This window comes from Gymnoscopelus microlampas (genome assembly GCF_963454915.1).
Source record: "Gymnoscopelus microlampas genome assembly, chromosome: 10".
In the NCBI taxonomy this organism is placed as follows: Eukaryota; Metazoa; Chordata; class Actinopteri; order Myctophiformes; family Myctophidae; genus Gymnoscopelus; species Gymnoscopelus microlampas.
This window is the reverse complement of record NC_139947.1, coordinates 2,658,306-2,677,389: the sequence shown is the minus strand read 5'-3', so window position 1 is coordinate 2,677,389 and position 19,084 is coordinate 2,658,306. Positions and strand designations below refer to the sequence as shown.

At 41.0% G+C, this 19,084-nt stretch overlaps 3 protein-coding genes across 3 annotated transcripts; 1 reads left to right on the top strand and 2 right to left on the bottom strand.

Annotated features, from left to right (window-relative positions):
* The first annotated feature begins 530 nt into the window (after window positions 1–530).
* Window positions 531–8,870, top strand: LOC311053016 (uncharacterized protein). The gene is made up of 6 exons (XM_084068369.1): window positions 531–537; window positions 1,284–1,316; window positions 2,362–2,562; window positions 4,955–5,031; window positions 5,945–5,988; window positions 8,235–8,870. Exons 3-6 carry the CDS (start codon window positions 2,370–2,372, stop codon window positions 8,299–8,301), a joined length of 381 nt encoding a protein of 126 aa, XP_083924495.1. The 5' UTR covers window positions 531–537; window positions 1,284–1,316; window positions 2,362–2,369; the 3' UTR covers window positions 8,302–8,870.
* A 2,952-nt stretch (window positions 8,871–11,822) lies between these two features.
* On the bottom strand, window positions 11,823–15,848 carry LOC311053313 (uncharacterized protein; the record flags this gene model as incomplete). The annotated part of the gene is made up of 5 exons (XM_084068773.1): window positions 11,823–14,010; window positions 14,811–14,985; window positions 15,160–15,429; window positions 15,638–15,743; window positions 15,840–15,848. The coding sequence occupies 4 exons, from the start codon at window positions 15,846–15,848 to the stop codon at window positions 14,948–14,950; spliced, it is 423 nt and encodes a 140-aa protein (XP_083924899.1). The 3' UTR covers window positions 11,823–14,010; window positions 14,811–14,947.
* Window positions 15,849–16,210: 362 nt separating this feature from the next.
* On the bottom strand, window positions 16,211–18,184 carry LOC311053020 (uncharacterized protein). The gene is made up of 4 exons (XM_084068373.1): window positions 17,953–18,184; window positions 17,114–17,221; window positions 16,513–16,905; window positions 16,211–16,373 (listed from the first exon to the last, which is right to left on the bottom strand). Exons 1-4 carry the CDS (start codon window positions 17,984–17,986, stop codon window positions 16,318–16,320), a joined length of 591 nt encoding a protein of 196 aa, XP_083924499.1. The 5' UTR covers window positions 17,987–18,184; the 3' UTR covers window positions 16,211–16,317.
* Between the last annotated feature and the right edge of the window lie 900 nt (window positions 18,185–19,084).

Here is a 19,084-nt window from a genome sequence, read left to right as displayed (position 1 = left end):
ACATAACGTTTCCGTATCCGTTCTGAACCGGAAATGTGGTTATAGGCACATTTCACGTTCTGTAAAGGTTCTGGCCTTCTTTTAAAGCTTTTTGAAACAAATAGCAGCAGTCTTTTGCAGTCGCTTAGGAACAAATAGCAGCATTTATTTTTTCTCAAAACGATTTCATGTTTTTTGTAACATTTAGGACGTAAACAATCATATTGAGGGGCAGTTGTGCAGCAAAAACGTCATTACCAGTGTTGCCAGATTCTGTGAGAGAAACAAGCAACCACTGGTCTAGGAAAACAAGCCCAAAAGAAGCAACTATGGGCCACATGACTCATGAGCACTTCAAACATATACGTCAGCTGCTTGAAAATAGTAGATCTACAAGCTCACAACGTGTCGTGATGCGACGCGTTGTGAGCTTGTAGATCTGCTATTTTCAAATTCATTTTTTGGGGAAATTATAATAAGCATACCTGGCAACACTGGTATGCATATGTGCGTCTATGCCTCCCATGATGCATTGCATTGTTTTTCAACTACATCGCGGTAAGTGAAGTCTTGTTACTTTTTCATTTATTTAATAGAAATACATGTTAAATCTGCACCCCCACCACCACTAAATCATAGAACCACAACACAGGGTTGTTGCTAACATGTTAGGGTGTGTACAGTAGCAAGTTGGTTGGTCTGTATAAGTTTAAAACTGTTTTACAGTGGACATATCCCTAAGCTAACAAGCCATAACAAACAAACACAACAACATGAGCTCGGCTATTTGTGTGTGTCCCTCTTCATTTGTGTGTAGTTATGTATTCTATATGCCATGTTTGTTTGCACAACACTAAAGGCAAAACGAAATGTAATCATTGTTTGTGTTTCCCATTCTGAGTGTACAAATGGATGTTTTATTATGAATAGAATACAAAAGGATCCTATTGAGCCATAGTGCTTTCTTGTGGTTTAAGGGTTTGGCCATTTTTCATATACCCTGTGCTAAGTTTGTTTATAAACAAGCTACGTGCTTAACTGAGCTATCCAGTTTAGTAGACCTTGTATTGCGAATTTGTACTTCCATGTACTGTTATGTACTGCCATGTACTGTTCTCATGTCTTACTAAATAAAGTACATCAATCAATCAATCAATCAATCAATCAATAAAGACCAAGAGATCCTGAATATCAGTGCTTATATTGTTTAGTTACAGAACTGTAAGGGTCCATTTGGTGGCCACTGGAATATTTGATCTTAAGTATTATGCATTTATATCTTCATTTCCCTCCCCCCTTTACAGGTTTCTTTCTTTGTCATTCATCACCTTGTTCCAGTGAGTACCAACAACTTAAAACACAATAACACAACCACACATCTTTAACTCACAGCAAATACATGACAGAAATTGGAATAATGTGTGTTCAGTGTTGGACAAACTAAACAAATGTAGCACTCTATTCTACTAAGTTATTCTTTATTAAAGCTCTCTTACAAAATAAGTAGCTACACTTCTATTTGACTCTGAGTGATTGAATGAAACACAGAAATGTAAATGCTACAAATGGATGCACGTGGATAATTCTCTATGAATACCAACTGTACTCAACTCATTTGGTGTGCTGTTGAAGATGTATTGATGTAGCTTTTGTCAACCTGGTGAAGAAAATAGATAGAAACTTGAAAGCTACATCATTCTGAAAATAGTTGTAAAGGTTTTGAATGCCAGACTCTCACTTACATATGTTTTTAATTAAAACATTTGAGTACTTTATCCACCACTGGTTCTACACACCCTGCTTTCAAGTTTAGTCCCATTGTCATACAAAGTGTTTTGTTTTGTGCAGCCATTGTTCTGCAACCTGTTAAGTACTGGGAGCTGATGGTACTGTAGGTGTTGCACGCTATATGAGCAAATCAAATAACAGCATTTATTTTAATTTTATTTATTATTATTTTCTAATCAAACTGATCCCAATCCTGTTTTTTGTTTTGATCCAGATTTGAGTAGGTTTTCCTGATCTCATCAGATATCAGAGTGCTCCCAATCCTGTTTTTTGGTTTTGAACTACCCAAAATCCAATCTAGATAGGGATTAAAAGTTTTTAACTTAATGAGAATTAACACTTTACCCAATTTTATTGTAGGGTTTTATCTTAAATAGCTGATCTAAAAGCTCACAACACATTGCTATGCAACATGTTGTGAGCTTGACGATCTGCTATTTCTGAATAGCAAATTAATATAATTTGGGGTCCTTGACATTAAACATTTACGGTGCCACAGCCAGAAGAGTGTATTTGGTTCCTTCTGTACATTCTTACAATTATTATGAATAAATACATTGTGTAAAATTCTGGTTATTTTCTTTGTCTCAACAGTTCCAAAAATGACACGACCGAAGAAAAAGACATGTCCCAAATGCCAAGCCAATATGGAGGCCAGGAGGATGTCCTGTGGGACATGTTATTCTCTCCAATCAAAACCAGCAGTGGCTGCCAAAGTACTCAAGTATGGCCCAGAGTGGGCCAAAAGAATTGTTAAAGACAAGAATGTGTCTCGCCAAGTGGACAATATGTGCAGTAAGTAAAACTATACGTAGATCCTTCTAAAAAACATGTAAAAGTTGTAAGAAAATATATATTTTTACCTTGATGATTATTATATCAATACAGCTCATGAATAAATCTCAAAATATTAGAATATTACATAAGACCAATCATATAAACAATTTATAATATAGAAATATCAACCATCTTCAAGGTATGTTAATTTATGGACTCAATACAGTATTTTTAGGTTGGCTCAGACAGGGTGCCTTTTTTCCATGTGAATAATCGCATCCTGTGTGCAGTGGCCTTTATAGTGTCCCCCCCCCCAGCTGTCAGCTTATTACATGGTCTTAGCTAGGTAGGTAGGTACTTTATTCTTCCCCGAGGGGAAAGGCAGCTCTCATAGAGACATCAATAAAAACACATTAGATGAAACAAAAAAAATGAATAATAAATAAATATGCATCTAAGCATCGTCAACCTACAATATTAAGAAGACAGACCAAACACTACTCAAGAGTCCGATGGCTTGCATCCCACATCCCCCATCCTAATCAGCCTGATCAAGCCAACCAGATGAGGACTTGTACAGTCTTATTGCTGCAGGCAGAAAATATCTCCTATAGCGCTCCTTCTTGCAACTTGGGACTGACTGTTACATGTAACAGTCTGTTGCTGAAGGAGCTTTTCTGCCCTGCCACAGTAGTAGGGAAGGAGAGGGATTGTCCATGATGGCCACAGTATCCAAAGTGGTACCGAGGACAGAACCAGCTTGATTCAGCCTCCTGCTGTCGCCTTCCTTGATACTACCCCTCCAACATACCGCCGCATACAGTACTGCGCTGGCCACTACTGATTGATAGAACATGTTCAGCAGAGTCCTACACACCAAAGGAGCTGAGCCACCTCAGGAAGTAAATCTGCCCCCCGCCCTTCTTGTATAGGACATCTGTGTTCCCAGTACAGTCAAGTTTATTGTCCAATTGCATGCCCAGATGCTCTGGACTACCTCCACATCTCCCTCGATGGAAATGGGAGACAATGGGGGAGCCACCATCTTCCTAAAATGCACCACCATCTGCTTTATTTGGCAATTTTAGTAACAGGTGGTTCTGTTTGCACCACCTGACAAAGCTGTTCACCAGTCCTCTGTACTCCATCTCTTAACCTCTACTGACACATGCCACAATAGCTGAATCATATTCTGCATATTTCTGCAAAGGACAAGTTGCTGGACTTATATACTTGGCTGTCCTGTATATTGCTATTCTGTGTTAAATGTTTGTTTTTATGTGAATATAAATGAATGTGTTAGTGTCATCCACATTGGCTTTTAAATGTTTTTATTTTATTTGTTTTTGTGAGCTTGCAGATCTGGTATTTTCTGCATCCAAGTATGTCATATGTTGTAGTATAAATGAGGCTTTTAAGAGTTTCAGAAATGAATGACTTAGACGTGTTCCCAGAGAACATATAGGTTATCCCGGTCTGAATGGGTTGTGTACATTCATTGAAATTAGCCAAACTATAATTATTGTCAGCGAAGATTTGTAGTGTAGAGTGGCAACAGGAGGGGGCCTAGTATAGAGCACTTTGGAATCAACTAAGTATAGGTTTTAAGTGGTTAGGCACTTAAACCCTATATACTTTGTTGACTGGAGTCCCCCATGGATTTGTACTTGTTCCCTTTACACCCAATCACTACAGCATCACTAAAGACACATAGATTTGGCTAATTTGCCCAATTTTTGTCCACAGCTAGGCGTTTATCTTGTGCTGCTTGTTGTGACTCTGGCATAGTTGTACAACTTAACAGCATTACCCCACATTGTCATTGTTTTATAGTAAGACATTATGATGTCACGTGAAGGCTTGACCAATCATGGAGACACCTAGCCTGGGATCCAGCCTGATTCGCTACGTTCGGCGGACTTTTTTCTCTCTCTCCGCTTATCAGTCTGGAATGCCTCCTATCTCCAAGGGAGGCGGGACATGACAAACGTTTCGAGTCGTGCCGTGGCTTCTGATTGGTCTGTGGTGCGGGGCGGGACAAAAAAAACAGTGGGATCGTTGTGATTCGTCATTCGTTTGAACAACATCCAATCAGCAACGACGTTGCCTAACGTAACATATGTAGTTCCAGTGTAGTTCTGCAAAACGAGTCAATGGGGTGCGTTCCAGACTGAGAAGCGAAGAGAGAAAAAAAAGTCCGCCGAACGTAGCGAAGCAGGCTGGATACCAGGCTAGGAGACACCACCCTTTTCCCCTCTGATGGGCTATGGGCATAAACAGCCCCTCTCTGATTGGCTATGGGCATAAACACAGATGCATAGAGATTCAGAAAATGTATAGATAGATGTAAAATACTGCTGACATTTACAAAGCATCATGGCTTAATGAACTTGTCTTTTCATCCTTCAAGTTTACAAGAAATGTTCCCAGATGAAAAGGTCCCAGGTCTACCCATATAAGGAGATAACAGGGAGAAGGACAAATGAGGTAAAAAAATATAGAACCCTATCTGTCTGTGTGTGTCTCTCTCTCTCTCTCTCTACACACACACACACACACACACACACACACACACACACACACACACACACACACACACACACACACACAGGCTACATACACACACATAGGGGACATTTCTGTTTGGTCGATTATTGCTCTATTGTAACAAAGGTTCTTGGCAATAACTGTTATACCGTTGGGACGCATGTTTATTTACTATTTAAATGGTTCCCCATTTGTAGTGAAGATGCAATTATGGGATGAGCATTTATGGGTTGTGGCCACTAAAAATGTGACAAATCAGTCAGGGGGTCAGGGTTCCTACAAGGGTTTATTAAAACAACCCACTGTTCCAGTAAGTTAACTTCACGTCACCAGGCTTTCTGCTTTTCAATAGTGTGAGGAACTGTGAGGTAATTTTACTGCTCAGTGCTCAGATCCTGTTCAGACTACTTTAACCAGTAATTTGCACAAACCAGTTCTACACAAAGAGAGGCCGTTTCTGTACCCGCTCTAGACTCCAAAAAGTCCTGATGCTATCGCACATCACAATGGTTTGATGTGCAGATGGCGATTTAATAGACATCGTCCAAGGCTAATAGTCTCACAGTGTATAGATAAAGGAAGCAGGGAGAGTATTGGAGCAAAGGTCTGACCTGCCCAGGAATCAACCTGGGGACTCAGTGTCAGGCGGTAGTATTTCCCATAACCACTTGGCTGTCGGCCCCACAGAACCATGTTAATTTGTATATTTGTCTTAAGGCTGATCATGACTGAGACAAGCAAAGGTACTAAAAATAATGGTATACCTTACCCAGTGATTTCTTATACTGTGTGTGTGTGTGTGTGTGTGTGTGTGTGTGTGTGTGTGTGTGTGTGTGTGTGTGTGTTTTTTTAGGGCAACAAAGAAGTGTTGGTGCATTGGGCGCCTTGTCCTGCATGGTAAGACATTTTTGATATTATTCAATTGACACTATTTGCCCTACCAGAGGCAGTTGTTTCTGGTTGATCCCACAATTCTTTCTTCCCTCTCAAATTTGCCTTACTATTTAGGAAGGTTACACCTCATCTGTGTGGTGTTGCAGACCTGCCGATGGCCCACATTTTCACATCAAAGTACGCTGGTACAACGTGTCCAGTTAAAGTAGGCAAAATGAAAAGCTGACGACCTAACTTCCAGGTGCTTTTATCTCTCTCCCTCACTCTCTGCTGTGTGCAGCTGTGTGCTGTTCAGCGTAGAGCTTAAGATCTCAGCCCGAGGCCGACGGGTCTGCGCGGCGAGGGCTGGGCCGGGCCCAATTGGTCACGTATTTGTCGGGCATTGGGTTGGGTCACTTTTTGCCAGATCTGAAAGGTATGGCCTACACGAGCCTTTGTCACCATTTTGTCCATACATGGTATGTCTGGTTGTGGTTATGTTTCTTCTGCATGAATAAATAGGCACAGACTACATGGTATGTCTGGTTGTGGTTAGGTTTCTTTGTCGGGTTGTGGTTAGGTTTCATCTGCATGAATAAATAGGCACAGACTACTCATGACATCACTATTATGTTACAAGTATAAATACAGATGGTATATATAAAACGTAAGACAAATATTTCAATTAGACCTTCAATGTCAAATATCCTGAAATATCGATCAATTACATTTTATTATCCATAAATTAGGGTTCCCCCTATCAGTATATCGAACAAAGTTCGATTCATTTAGCAAACCTTGCCGATGGAGTCCATTAAGAGGAAGAGGAAAAGAGAGATAGAACAGGGTACCTCCTTGACTGATGTTGATGTTGATTTGGTCTACCTCCCTAACGTCAAGGAAAAGCACCTTGATTTCTCTGAGATGAAAGGCGAAAGACGGAAAGACGAAAGTGAGGGAGACTTCACTTTCGTCTTGAGGGAGACTTTCGTCTCCCTCACTAACGAAAAGCACCTTATGTGAAGTCCGGCTTAGGTCTGGCAGAACCAGGTCTCCTGGTCTTGTTTTTATCAGGCAGGCAAGCGCAGCGCGGTATCATGATATCTCTGTGACTATGTAAGCTGCGCTCATAACTGTGGCTGTGAGTTATGAGCTACTTGATACAGTTGAGCATGTGTGACTGTGTGTGCTGTGGCGCAACAGTTGAGCGTGTGTGTATGTGGCGGTGGCCGCTGTGGCGTCTGCATGCATGCAGTGCCCAAGTGGAGCGGAGGACATTGTTGAAACCATCCACGGTCACTTTTGTATATCCTAATAATATTATAGACGTGTGAACTTTGTAGCTATAATAGCCTGTACACCTGTTGCCTGATTTAGCGGCGGCCGTCAGCCGTGTTCTCCAGCGAGGCTCCGATGTTTATTGTTCCTTAATTAGGACGGTGCTTGCTACAAGCTGGGTTTTTGTTTATATATAAAGACAGTTGGAAAAGGGTAGAATGACTCTGTTCTTCGAATCACCAATATGTAATGACAAAAATATAAGGCTGCATGCAACAATTATACTTCTTTAGAATGTCAGGCTTCGGGCTGTGTTGGGCTCCAATTGTCAATTATGTATCGTTTCTGTCGGGCTGGGTTGGGCTGGGCTCACATATTTAGGCCCGATTAAAGCTCTAGCTCAGCGTATGGGCTTGATTGGCAGCTGCAGTCCACCGGCCTCAGCAGTTGAATTGGAAGCTTCTGTGTAATTTGCTTGTACAGCTTGAATGTACAGGAAGGTTACAAAATTCACATTGTTGGATTCTAGTAATTAATGACTGTTAGTCGACTAATGTTGTTAATGACTTCTCTTTCAGACTTCAGATATGGACTGTCTGTCACCAGTACTAGAGTAAATTGTTTTATGAGGAACTAATCTAAATTCACATCAGTCAAAATCAAAATAATGAAATTACCAGAAGTGGAATGTTGGCCGCTATGCTTCTTGTCTTATCTTTTTTACATGTAGGCATTAGGCAATAGACATACATGTGCATTAGGGCTGCATGATACTGATGCAAACACTTTTTCCCCTCGACACCAAATCTCGTCACCAAAAATTGATAATCTACAAACTCACGTCACGTCTCAGTGCGAGGCATTGTGAGGTTGTAGATCTTCTCTTAGAATGTTTCAGGTGGTTAATATAAAAATAAAAGGTGTCCCAGTGCCCCTTTTGAAGACCCATGGGATAAATGAATTTCTCTAAATAATGTATTTATACTTTACAGTGACAAAATCTGGGAAGACACATGGGAACCAGCCAAGAAGTTTCCAGAGGACAGGGCCAACCAGTAACCTCACGCCTAAAGGGTACGGTCCGATGAAAGTATGGCTGCCAGCTGATAACCCTCCCCGTATCCGCCTTCGTCTCACCCGATTGGACAGAGGTGGAAAACCAGCATCTACGCCATACTTTGAAACCACTACATCTCAGAGGACAATATTGTACTTTTACTTTGTGTTAATATTTATTTTGGAGATTTTGTTTATTATTAGAAAACATACATTAACCACTTCAGCCTTATTTCGGCCATTTGAAAATAGTCGATCTACAAGCTCACAATGGGTTGCGATGCGACACATTGTGATCTGTCTTGTAGATCTGCTATTTTCATATTACATTTGGAAACTTGAAATGGGACATTCTGCAAGATGAGCACTTTTAGTTTTGGAATACTTTGGAATACATGCCAATGCTTTTGCACTATTACTCAAGTCACATTTAACAGAGTATATTTCTACATTGCTGTATTGATTCTTTTACTTAAGTGAAACGTGAGTTCTTCCACTGCCTATTTTGTTCTGTGCAATATGTTTTCTTTGTTTCTTTCTTTGGTGTCATTAAAAGCCTTTTGCACTTTGAATGTTGTTTCTTCCAAGATGTCAATCTATACCAATCAACAGTGATATTAACTGTCTTTTGTCAATGAATGAATGTATCCTAGATATACTGGATATGAGCCAGATACTGTATGTAGGCAATACAGTGTCAGCTGCAGATAGACTATACAACTGTATGGACAGTTGTTTATTCAGACTCATTATCCAAGAAAACATATGTTTTACAAAATGAAATGAAGGTGATGCAAGGAGATACACACTTTTGATAATACATCATTTGCCAACCATGGAAACAATGAGAATTTAAAGCCATACACCCAATAACTTAATGGTTCAGACAATGATGATAGTTATCTATAAGAGGCTATGCATCATATGCCACTCATCTAGACTGTGGCAAAACAAAGCATCATGAAGCTGGAGTTTGGAAGCGCTTGTTTGGAAAATCCTCCTAACTCCTCACTCCTACTGACTCCTCATACCCTCTTTTGTGTGTAGACTGCTAGCCATGCATGAAAATCAATGTTATTTCTATATTCCTGAGGGGTTAACGTGTAGACAATAAACTGAATGGGATCCAGGATTTGAAGCCTGGAGAAGAGGAAGATGCCTCAACAAGTGTTACAGAGAATGACCTGTTTGACAGATTTGTTTTGCATCATAGCCCACAAACAAACAAGGAACAGACTGAGAGGTGTTCGGACCTTTTTGATAAAAGGTAAAATGATTGTCATTTTAAAGCCCAAACCACACCAATGATTTGCGATGCAACTCCTTGCAACTAAACAGTTTTATGGACATGTCACACCAATGCAACTCCTTGGAACTGCCATTGGGGATAATGGTTGCGAGCAGTTGCAAGTAGTTGCATGAAACCGTTTGGTTGCAAGGAGTTGCATCATGCTAGCCAGGGGAATGAGGCTTAGGCTTAGGTAACCCTAACATAACCCTAAACTACGTATCAGCTCCAACATGTAGTTTTCCTAATTGTAATGGATGACTATGTAAGTAAGGCACACATCAATATCTCAAACACATTTGGTTACTAAATAATTCCTGAAACATCTGTTTGACTGATTTTATCTAGGATGGCTCTGAAATGGTCTGAGAATGTATGACTGTTAGACTCATAGCTTGGAAGGAGATGGACATTAAACTTTGTCATAGGTCAACAGCAAATCCATAATTTGAAAGGCCTTGCCCTACATAGAAACATATTTCATTGTAAATATTATGGGTTGTTCCTGCTCATCACAGGTGCCCTTTGAACATTGTTCAAAGGGCAATAGACGATCTACAAGATCACAACGGGTTGCCGATGCTACTCATTTGAGCTTGTGTGAATCGGTTATTTCAGGCACAGTCCTATGTGTTATTATGGATCCCATCAACGTTATAGGATAGACCCGCCTCACCTGTGTCTTGATTGGCTCCTTGGCAGGCCTAGTTGTACTGAGGTTAGGGTTATGGTAAGGTTTAGGCATAGTCTTACTGAGGTTAAGGGTTAAGGTGCAGGTCAAGGGTATGCTTGTGACATCATTGTACCTGGAAGTTATGCATGAACGTCTATTGAGTGGCAAAATACAGCGTCAGTAGGAGTTTCCCAATGAGCTCTTCCAAACTCCAATGCTTCATGATGCTTTATGTTTTGGCACTCAGTGTAGATGAGTGGCATATGATGCCTACCCTTTATTACTTTTTTAAAAATTATTTGTTTTTGGGCTTTTATGCCTTTATTGATAGGACAGTATAGGCTGACAGGAAATGGGGAGAGAGATGGGGGGCGACACACAGCAAAGGCCGCCAGGATCGGGACTCCAACCCGCGACACGCTGCCAGGCATCAGAGCCTATGTGGTATGCACCTGGACCGCTAAGCCAGCACGCACCCCATACCCTCTATTACTTTATTAGTCTATTACACTATTACACTACTACACTATTACACTATTACACTAACCTTGGTGTCATGTTTGACACAGAGCTGTATTTTGACATTCCCAGGCCCCATGTGGCCAGCTTTCTGATACTCATTACTTTCATATACACCCACCTTGGTAACACTTGCTATGCATAATGTCTTATAACAGGGGTCTTCAACGTTTTCATCCCAAGGACCCCCTAGCTGAGAGAGAGATGAAGCAGGGACCTCCATACACTGCATACAATTGTGTTGCAGATTAAACGTTTTCATAGATTTCATAGATAGCTTCATTGACTATCATCAGTGCTGTGTAAATTAATATTTTTGGTTCATTTCATACATTTAACCACTTAAACATTCAATACTTGGTACTTGATTTGCTTCTTTTGCCCTCGACACCAAACCACTTTGCCGAAAATAGCCGATCTACAAGCTCACAACGCCTTGCAGCGTGAGGCGTTGTGAGCATGTAGATCTGCTATTTTCAGCTAATGTTCATAAGAATAGAGATGCTAGGGTTCAGGTTATTAATGTAAAAAAAAAAGATCCTATCACAAAGATTTGCCGGACCCCCTGGAGTAACTCTGAGGACACACTAGGGGTCCCGGGCCCCTTTATAAGACCCCTGTCTTATAAGCATAGTTATAATGCATTATAATCTGCTTATGAGTGCTACTATACTATTACACTGTACTATTACAGATTCATGGAATGTATTGTTGTAGTATATTCCCACTGCCAGCTAAAGCCAGTAATCACCTTTAAATGTAATATTTTGGCATCATGTGGTAATAGGCTGGTCTACAATGATTCACATAAAATATGTTTATTGTGCTCCAGAAATGTCCCAACTCTCCACCTTGAATGTCCACACATTTTGTCCTTCAGCTAGTGGGAATGAAAGCATGACTTGCGGTTTTGTATGAACAAAAATGTTCTGTGAACAAAATGCTTCATAAGAACATTCAACGGACATTTACTGAAAAATGTATTACTTGCATAGAATACAAACAATACACGAAGGCATTTCCTGGTGTTCTATAAGTAGCTTTAACTATCTTTTAATCAGAATCAGTGTTATTGGCACATTACATCAGTTACATCATTACGTCAGTTGCCCAGAGGCAGCACAGTCAGCCAGCAGTTACAAGATGACAGATACACAACAAGGACTGTCAGATACAGCAATAGAGATGAATACATTCCAGAAGGACCAATATAAGGAGGAGGCAATGGAATAACAAGGAAGGTTTAACTGCCTTTTATTAAGGTGCAGAGAACTATATATCAGACAGCATTTCCGTGTGAATCACACCTTCATATGGTCCAGAAGTACCATCAATAATAAACAGTATACAATATATACAAACATGTACCCTGCAAAACACAGATCACATTCGCACAATGGAAAAGAAGCCCCTGGGCCTTTTTATTTTATTTTTTTGTCATTACATTAGCATAAACGTACTGTACTGCCTGTACTGTTAAAAGTATTAACAGGAAAAGGGACCACTTCACCCATTCATACAAACATACAAACACTTCAGAAGCATTTCACCTGCCCCCGCTACTGTTCTCACAAAGACACAAAGGGACCCGCACACAGAACACATTCAAATGCATACTTCCCATTTTCTCAAATTCTAAGCCTGTGCACTAAAAAGGTCTGGCACAGACATTATCCTCTCAAACATCAAATGCGTAAATGTATGAAGCAGTCAGGATGTAACCATGTCCATTATGGTCATATAGTGGCCTACCTGCAGCACACACTGTGCAATCGACATACGTTTGTACTATAGCACAAAACACTGGTCAGTGGTCAGCATGCAAGCTGATGTAACAAGTTTTGGTGAACGGTTACGGAAAGCAAAAAAACGTTGTCATCCTGTACAACCAACCATCCAAAATATATTTTGGGTATATGGAATGTGTTCCAGGGCCACAAGAAAACTACACATTTGGCCCACAGGACTCCAGTTCTATAGACGGGTTTCATGTTTGTAAACATTGAGAGGATATGACCGCGCAGAGGAGGGGGTAAGCCTATGGGTGCGTTTGGAAATTACGCACCGGAGCACACTCGCCTATTAGTTTGTATTGGCCAGTGCGCTCACTGCCGCTCAGGGCTGTATTTTCGAACGCGCCTTTCCCCCAGGCATGCGCAGATTGCGCATTCTGCTCTGTGATGACGTCGCGCGGAAATCCGTCTATATCACTGGTTTAGATGGATGTTTACTATGATATCATGCTCTTGAAATATATATCTTATTTCAGGGGTTGACACTAAGGTGTCAGAGGCATTTGCCTGTCGGGCAAGGACAGGTCATGTTCTACTTTCCCAAAGGTCATTATGGAATGATACGTAACATTTTGATTACCGTTCATTTTTTACTTTCTGGGGCTGTGCGATAACAAATGTCATACCTCAATCTTTAAGCAAAATACATACATAGCTATGACTATGGGTTCACACTTGCCATTTTATATTTTTAAGTGTAGCAACAGTGAGAACAGCACATTATAGGCAAACAGTGCTCTTATTTTACATTCCACAGACCAGAAGAAAGAGTGCTCTGGCCACGTTCAGGTGTTTAGGCAGATATTGTGATGATTCCGTTGGCGTCCGCTCTCAAACAGCGGAGAGGGGACGTGCTCTCTGCATCCTCATACGTTCTTCATAAATGGTTGGATTGTGTTCCTTGCTGAGGGCCAGAGTCAATGGCCTCCTCTCTCCTTCTCCTACCCCATGCTCCATCTGACACAACACAGCCCTGCTGTCCCCAGTCGGGCAACCTGAAAGCAAACTCCACCTGACAGAAAGTTTTATTTACCTGCCAGGGGCAGTTTAGTAGTCCGCAAAGGGGAACAATCCACACAAATCGTGGTAATCCAACATTGGGAAAGTAGTCCATCAAAGTGGTCCAGTGTGGCTGTAAAAAAAGGCCTGTAGGTAGGAGTGGTTGAGAGAGAGCGAGATAGACATGACCAGAGGAGAGCCAAATGAAATGGTCCGCAATGGTTGCCTATTCCAATTCGTCCTCAGACATGTCTGAGTCACTGTCATCATCATCAGCATCATCTGTGTTGTCCAAAAAGGTGACGTTCTCTGCATCAGTTCATCAACTTGCATGTAATGTTCCCATGCCAGCATCATCCCTTTTCGGTTTTCCCACTGCTTACGGAGGATTATGCACTGCAGTCCTTTCAGACCCTCGAAACTTAGTTTCCACGGTGAGCCTTGGGGTAGAACACAAGACAAAACCTGTGTTAGTAACAGTCATCAGTGGTATGTATTATATTCATGAAATATTGTAACACTTGCTATGCATCCCATGCCTATAATGTGTTATAAACATACTTATACAGTTGTAAGTATAGCACTCATGAATAATGCCTTATAACAATAACAATAACACATTAGAGATTTGTATAATGACGTATAAGGCCATGTAAAATTAATTGGAGTAAGCTTCTAAAACTATAGTTACAGTTATAAGCAATCATAACTTCAATCATAAACCATTGTATGATGACACTTCCTAAGAATCCCATCTTAATTCTCATAGTAGTAATGCTTTATAATCACGCTTATAATGCATTATAATATTTGTTAAAATCCATTATACTGTCATAACTGTCTATGCAAGATCATAGAGACCTATAATACTTGACCTTAAGTCACCTTATAAGGGCCGATGCGTACTCCACTTTTAGAGCAGAGTTAAAATCGGTTTGGCTCTGTCCAAACAACGTCATTCAGAGGTTCGAAGGGTGCTGCCGAGATGTTGTGACACCCGAAACGAACCGATTTAAACTCGGCTCTAAAAGTGGAATATGCATCAGCCCCAAGTCATCATGTAATGCTATTTGTGTTATGATAACTGTTAAAATGCATTAAGATTATTTTGTGGGTGTTTATTATTATAATTATACAGTGTTATACGCAGATTAGAATATATTAGAAGTATGTTTATAATGAATTATAGACATGGAATGCATAGCAGTTGTTACAAAAATAATTTATTGCAAATACATACTCATTGGCCCAGAAGAAAAACTGCACGACAGCTCCTTCAGGTCATGGTCATACGCTGAAAGACTTTTCCAGTGATGTTCCATCTCAGTCACCAGGATTTTCTTCTCCTCTGTGAGTCGCCTTCCTGCCATGATGACGTCATAACGCCCGTCTCTTTGTTCTGAGATCGACAGAATCTGGAATGCATTTATGACAAAGATTCACAGGGAAAATGAGCAGTGTTAGCCACTTAGACACTTGTAAACACACCACTCAAAGTTGCCTCTCCCAAACTCAACAAGCAAGTGTGTATATTATGTGGAATTATGGGTCAGATTTGTTGGAAGCAGTCAACAGACTAGTGTACATACCACTGTGATGAAGCTGCCATGGCCATGCTGTATCAACAGATATGATGGTTTCCATGCTCAGGTGTTCTGTGCTAGGAACCAACCTGTTGTACTGTTCTACAACAGAAGCTAGGATCTCCTTCTCCTTCCTCATCTGTCGAAGGATCCTGGCACGAGCTTTTGTTCCGTCAGTGTCTTTATGCAGACGCTGAGACCTCCTTTTGAGCCCAAGCACCAGCATCTCTATCCTATTGGCCAAGGCATCAGGCTCATCAGCAGTAGTTGTTGGTGCTGCAGAAGAGAGGAAATAGGTGGGTACAAAACCACAGTATAAGACACAAGGATTAGGAACCCAATGTCAGTGAACTCCAGGTAACGTGACCATATCACCCCCATCTTAGCTGTCTTCACTGGTTACCCGTTCGATTTTAAGTTTTGACTTATAACTTTTAAAGCTGTGAGCAAATAATATGTGCATTAACAATAATCAATTCCTCACCTTCTGCCCACTCCTTCACCCAATCCTCCAACTGGCTCTCTGACACTGCTAATTCCACCTTTAGGGATTCCAGGTTCTGCTGTTGGCTTTGAAGACCTTTAACGGCCTACAATGACAAAGAATCAAAGACAAGAAAACAAATGTTGTCTCATACACGTAAAATACTGCCACATGTAATATTAAAAATCTTAAAGAACATCACTGATATCATTACCTTCTGATATCGGCGAGACAGCGATGTGGCTCAAACTGTACAACTTCCCACTGAAAGTAGCTCTTCTGGAAGGCATCTGTTGAGATCTTCCCTGTCTATTTCAAAATAAGGATATCAACAGTTTATAATGGGCAGCCAATAAATAAGAAACAAATTCAATGCACATGACAAAAAGAAAAAATATATACTGTTGGCTAACTAAATTAAATACTCACACGCCTAGCATGGCATAAATTAGTCAATAGGCATACGTTTGATTTCATAAATACACCTATGACAAGCCTTGTGGGTAAGTAAAAATACCAAGTAAAAATATATTTTTAAGATGCTTTAAAAAAAAAAAAAAATCCTTACCATCCATTGTGATCACAGCAACAGCCTTTCCTGGGTTGACCCTCAATGCCTCCGATGCACAACCACAGATATTTGCAGGTATCCGCACAGGTACAAAGCACTCTGAAAAAGATCATTTGTGTCCAATAGGAAATAGAACATTACGATTGCTGGAACCACTTGAAGAGACTGAAAGAAGAGTGAGAAAGGTTAAAAAGATTCCATGACCGTAAGACAGGACAAAAAAATGCATTGTTTAGTGGTCAAAGTAATGAGATTAATGAGTCAGAGAGGATATGATATGGTGTACTCACAAACAAGAACTTACCACAACGGCAATGAGCCTCATCTACAATGCAGGTGGTTGGAGGCAAAGGCTGGAAGAACCCTGCATTCATGGCATCCCTGTTGTGCATCACGTTTCTAGTGTCTGTGTGCGTTTTGATGTCACATTCGGCACACAGGAATGGCCGTGGTTCACAGCCATGACAGCAGACAGCAGCTGGACTGATGGCACACTGTTGGCACATGTGTGTGCCTACATGTGCCCTCGCTGCAACGCGGTTAATCAGCCAGGGTCTCTCTGCCCGCCATCTCTCTAAAAGAGAGTGGTTCCGCGTACTCCAGTCGGAGGAAGCCTGGAGAGGAGCTGGGGTTGGTGCTTCCTCGATGTCAGCCGATGCAACGCTCAGGGAGTGCTGGAGCTCTTGTATGAAACGCTCTGTTAAGATAGTATGGGATATTGAAAAACAACATTAGGTTATGTTTTACATTTACAATATAAAAAGTATAATAATGGCTGTGAAAAGGTTAGTTGCACATTTATTCTGGTAAATGTGCAATACAAACATATAATTAACATTCAAACTCATTGACAGATTATTAGAATATATCATGAACATATTGCTTTGCACTAATGAAATACACACCAACGGCATTTGGAGCAAAGGAGACCTCAGCATTAGTGTCAGGAAAATCGTTGGGAGGAACAGGTTTCTGACCACAACCACCTGGATGAGCCTTCCGACTTGGACCAGCTACAACAGGAAAAAAAAAACACTGTCATCAACATTTACTCTCTCCTCAACATTTACTCACTGGCCTGGCATGTGCACTTAAGCCTTTCCAAATTGTCTAGAATGCCGCAGCATGATTGGTCTTCAACCAGCCAAAAATGGCACGTCGCTCTGGATTAAGAGCATCTGCTAAATGCATGAATTGTAAAAACTATAACTAACTATATAACTACACTATCCTATTTGCTGTAACACTAGTGTCAGCCTGGTTATTATCATGAGGACTATTAGACTTTTCCCAAACCATAACGTGGACAGTTCAGTCGCCTATGAATATGCAATCAAATAGGAATGATTGCTGTAGGTTGATTTAAAAAAATGTCTAGCTGTCCATTGGCAAGGCACTCAGGACATCTTTTTTAAAGGAAGCCTTATCAAGTTAAATGTTGTTATATCCACAGTGATTTTCAATGTTTATTACATTCACACACATCAACACAGACGGCAAAGCAAGGCACCAATCTGCTCATCAGGAGCAGTTAGGGGTTCAGTGTCTTGCCCAAAGTCAAGTGGACACTTCACATGCTCTGAAAATGTATGCAATCCACACATATGACCACTGAACATGGCAGCTGAGATAGGCTGCCGGGTTTAGTGGTCAGATGGGTGGATCGCAAAAGCTTTTGAAATTTTAAAGTGGATTTTATAATCGGCCTCAGGTCTAAATGAGTTAATGGTATAACAATACTGACCCTGATTTCTGGTTGATCCTGGCAGGGATGACATTTCTATTGCTGTCTCTCTTTTTCCACCTTACGGTTGGTCCAGGTGCCTTTGCCTTCTTCGCTGGAGTTGGTGGTGCTCTCCATTGTGACTCTGGAGGAATCAAGGCATTTAGACTTCTGGCCACAGCTGCCGCTTTTGCGGCATTTAAACTCCTTTCAAGTTCCGTAACCATGGCTTTTGGATCACTCATGGTGACGGGTAACAACAAATAACAGACAAAGACAATGATAAGACAAACAAGGGTAAACAAACACACACACACACACACACACACACACACACACACACACACACACACACTAAGAGAAAGGTGTGGGGGGGGGGGGGGGGGGGGGGGCGAGAGAGAGAGAGAGAGAGAGAGTGCGAGAGAGAGAGAGAGTGGCTCTTAAAAGTGCCTTTTGGGTTGTTTGTTTGTTTGTTTGTTTGTTTAGGAGAGTTTGGTTGGAAGGATCTGTAAGAGAAAGCAACATATTCAGAATTACAATGAACAAAAGGAGAAACAGCCCTAAACCAGATATACAGAATCTTATACTTGCCCAAAAACACATCACGATACCTTTAATAGCTGCATACACTGAAATCCTGAGATAAACTCTGAGAGTGTACAGAACCGAATAGAACAGGGGTCTTCAACGTTTTCAGGCCAAGGACCCCCTAGCTGAGAGAGAGATGAAGCAGGGACCCCCTCTATATTGTATAAAATTGTGTTTCAGATTAAACTTTTTTGGTTTACTTTGTCTGCTTTTTCCCCCTCTATACATATAGCCTCTTTGCCAAAAAATAGCCGATCTACAAGCTCTCAAGCGCGAGGCGTTGAGAGCTTGTAGATCTGCTATTTTCGGCTAATGTTCCCCTCAGAAAAGGAATTATAGGGTTCAAGTGGTTAATGTAAAAAAAAATCCTATCACACAAAGATTTGGCGGACCCCCCTATAGTAGCTCTAAGGACCCCCTGTTGAAGACCCCTGGAATAGACCCTTATAGACCATATCCACACAGCGGCCATATTGCCAATGAAATGCCACCCCAGTTGCCACAGCAACGCAATGTTAAATTCCAAAATGGCCGCCGTGTGAATATGGACTATGGCAGTGGTTCT

Bases quoted from the DNA above. Each gene is read 5' to 3' on its own strand.
- LOC311053020 (XM_084068373.1), bottom strand. From the start codon at position 17,986: ATGTCATCCCTGCCAGGATCAACCAGAAATCAGG. The intron at 17,222-17,952 runs GTCAGTATTGTT...TTCCTGTTGTAG, and splicing joins AGGATCAACCAGAAATCAGG to CTGGTCCAAGTCGGAAGGCT. The intron at 16,906-17,113 runs GTGTGTATTTCA...CTATCTTAACAG, and splicing joins CTTTGCTCCAAATGCCGTTG to AGCGTTTCATACAAGAGCTC.
- LOC311053016 (XM_084068369.1), top strand. From the start codon at position 2,370: ATGACACGACCGAAGAAAAAGACATGTCCCAAATGCCAAGCCAATATG. The intron at 2,563-4,954 runs GTAAGTAAAACT...TCATCCTTCAAG, and splicing joins CCAAGTGGACAATATGTGCA to TTTACAAGAAATGTTCCCAG. The intron at 5,032-5,944 runs GTAAAAAAATAT...GTGTTTTTTTAG, and splicing joins CAGGGAGAAGGACAAATGAG to GGCAACAAAGAAGTGTTGGT.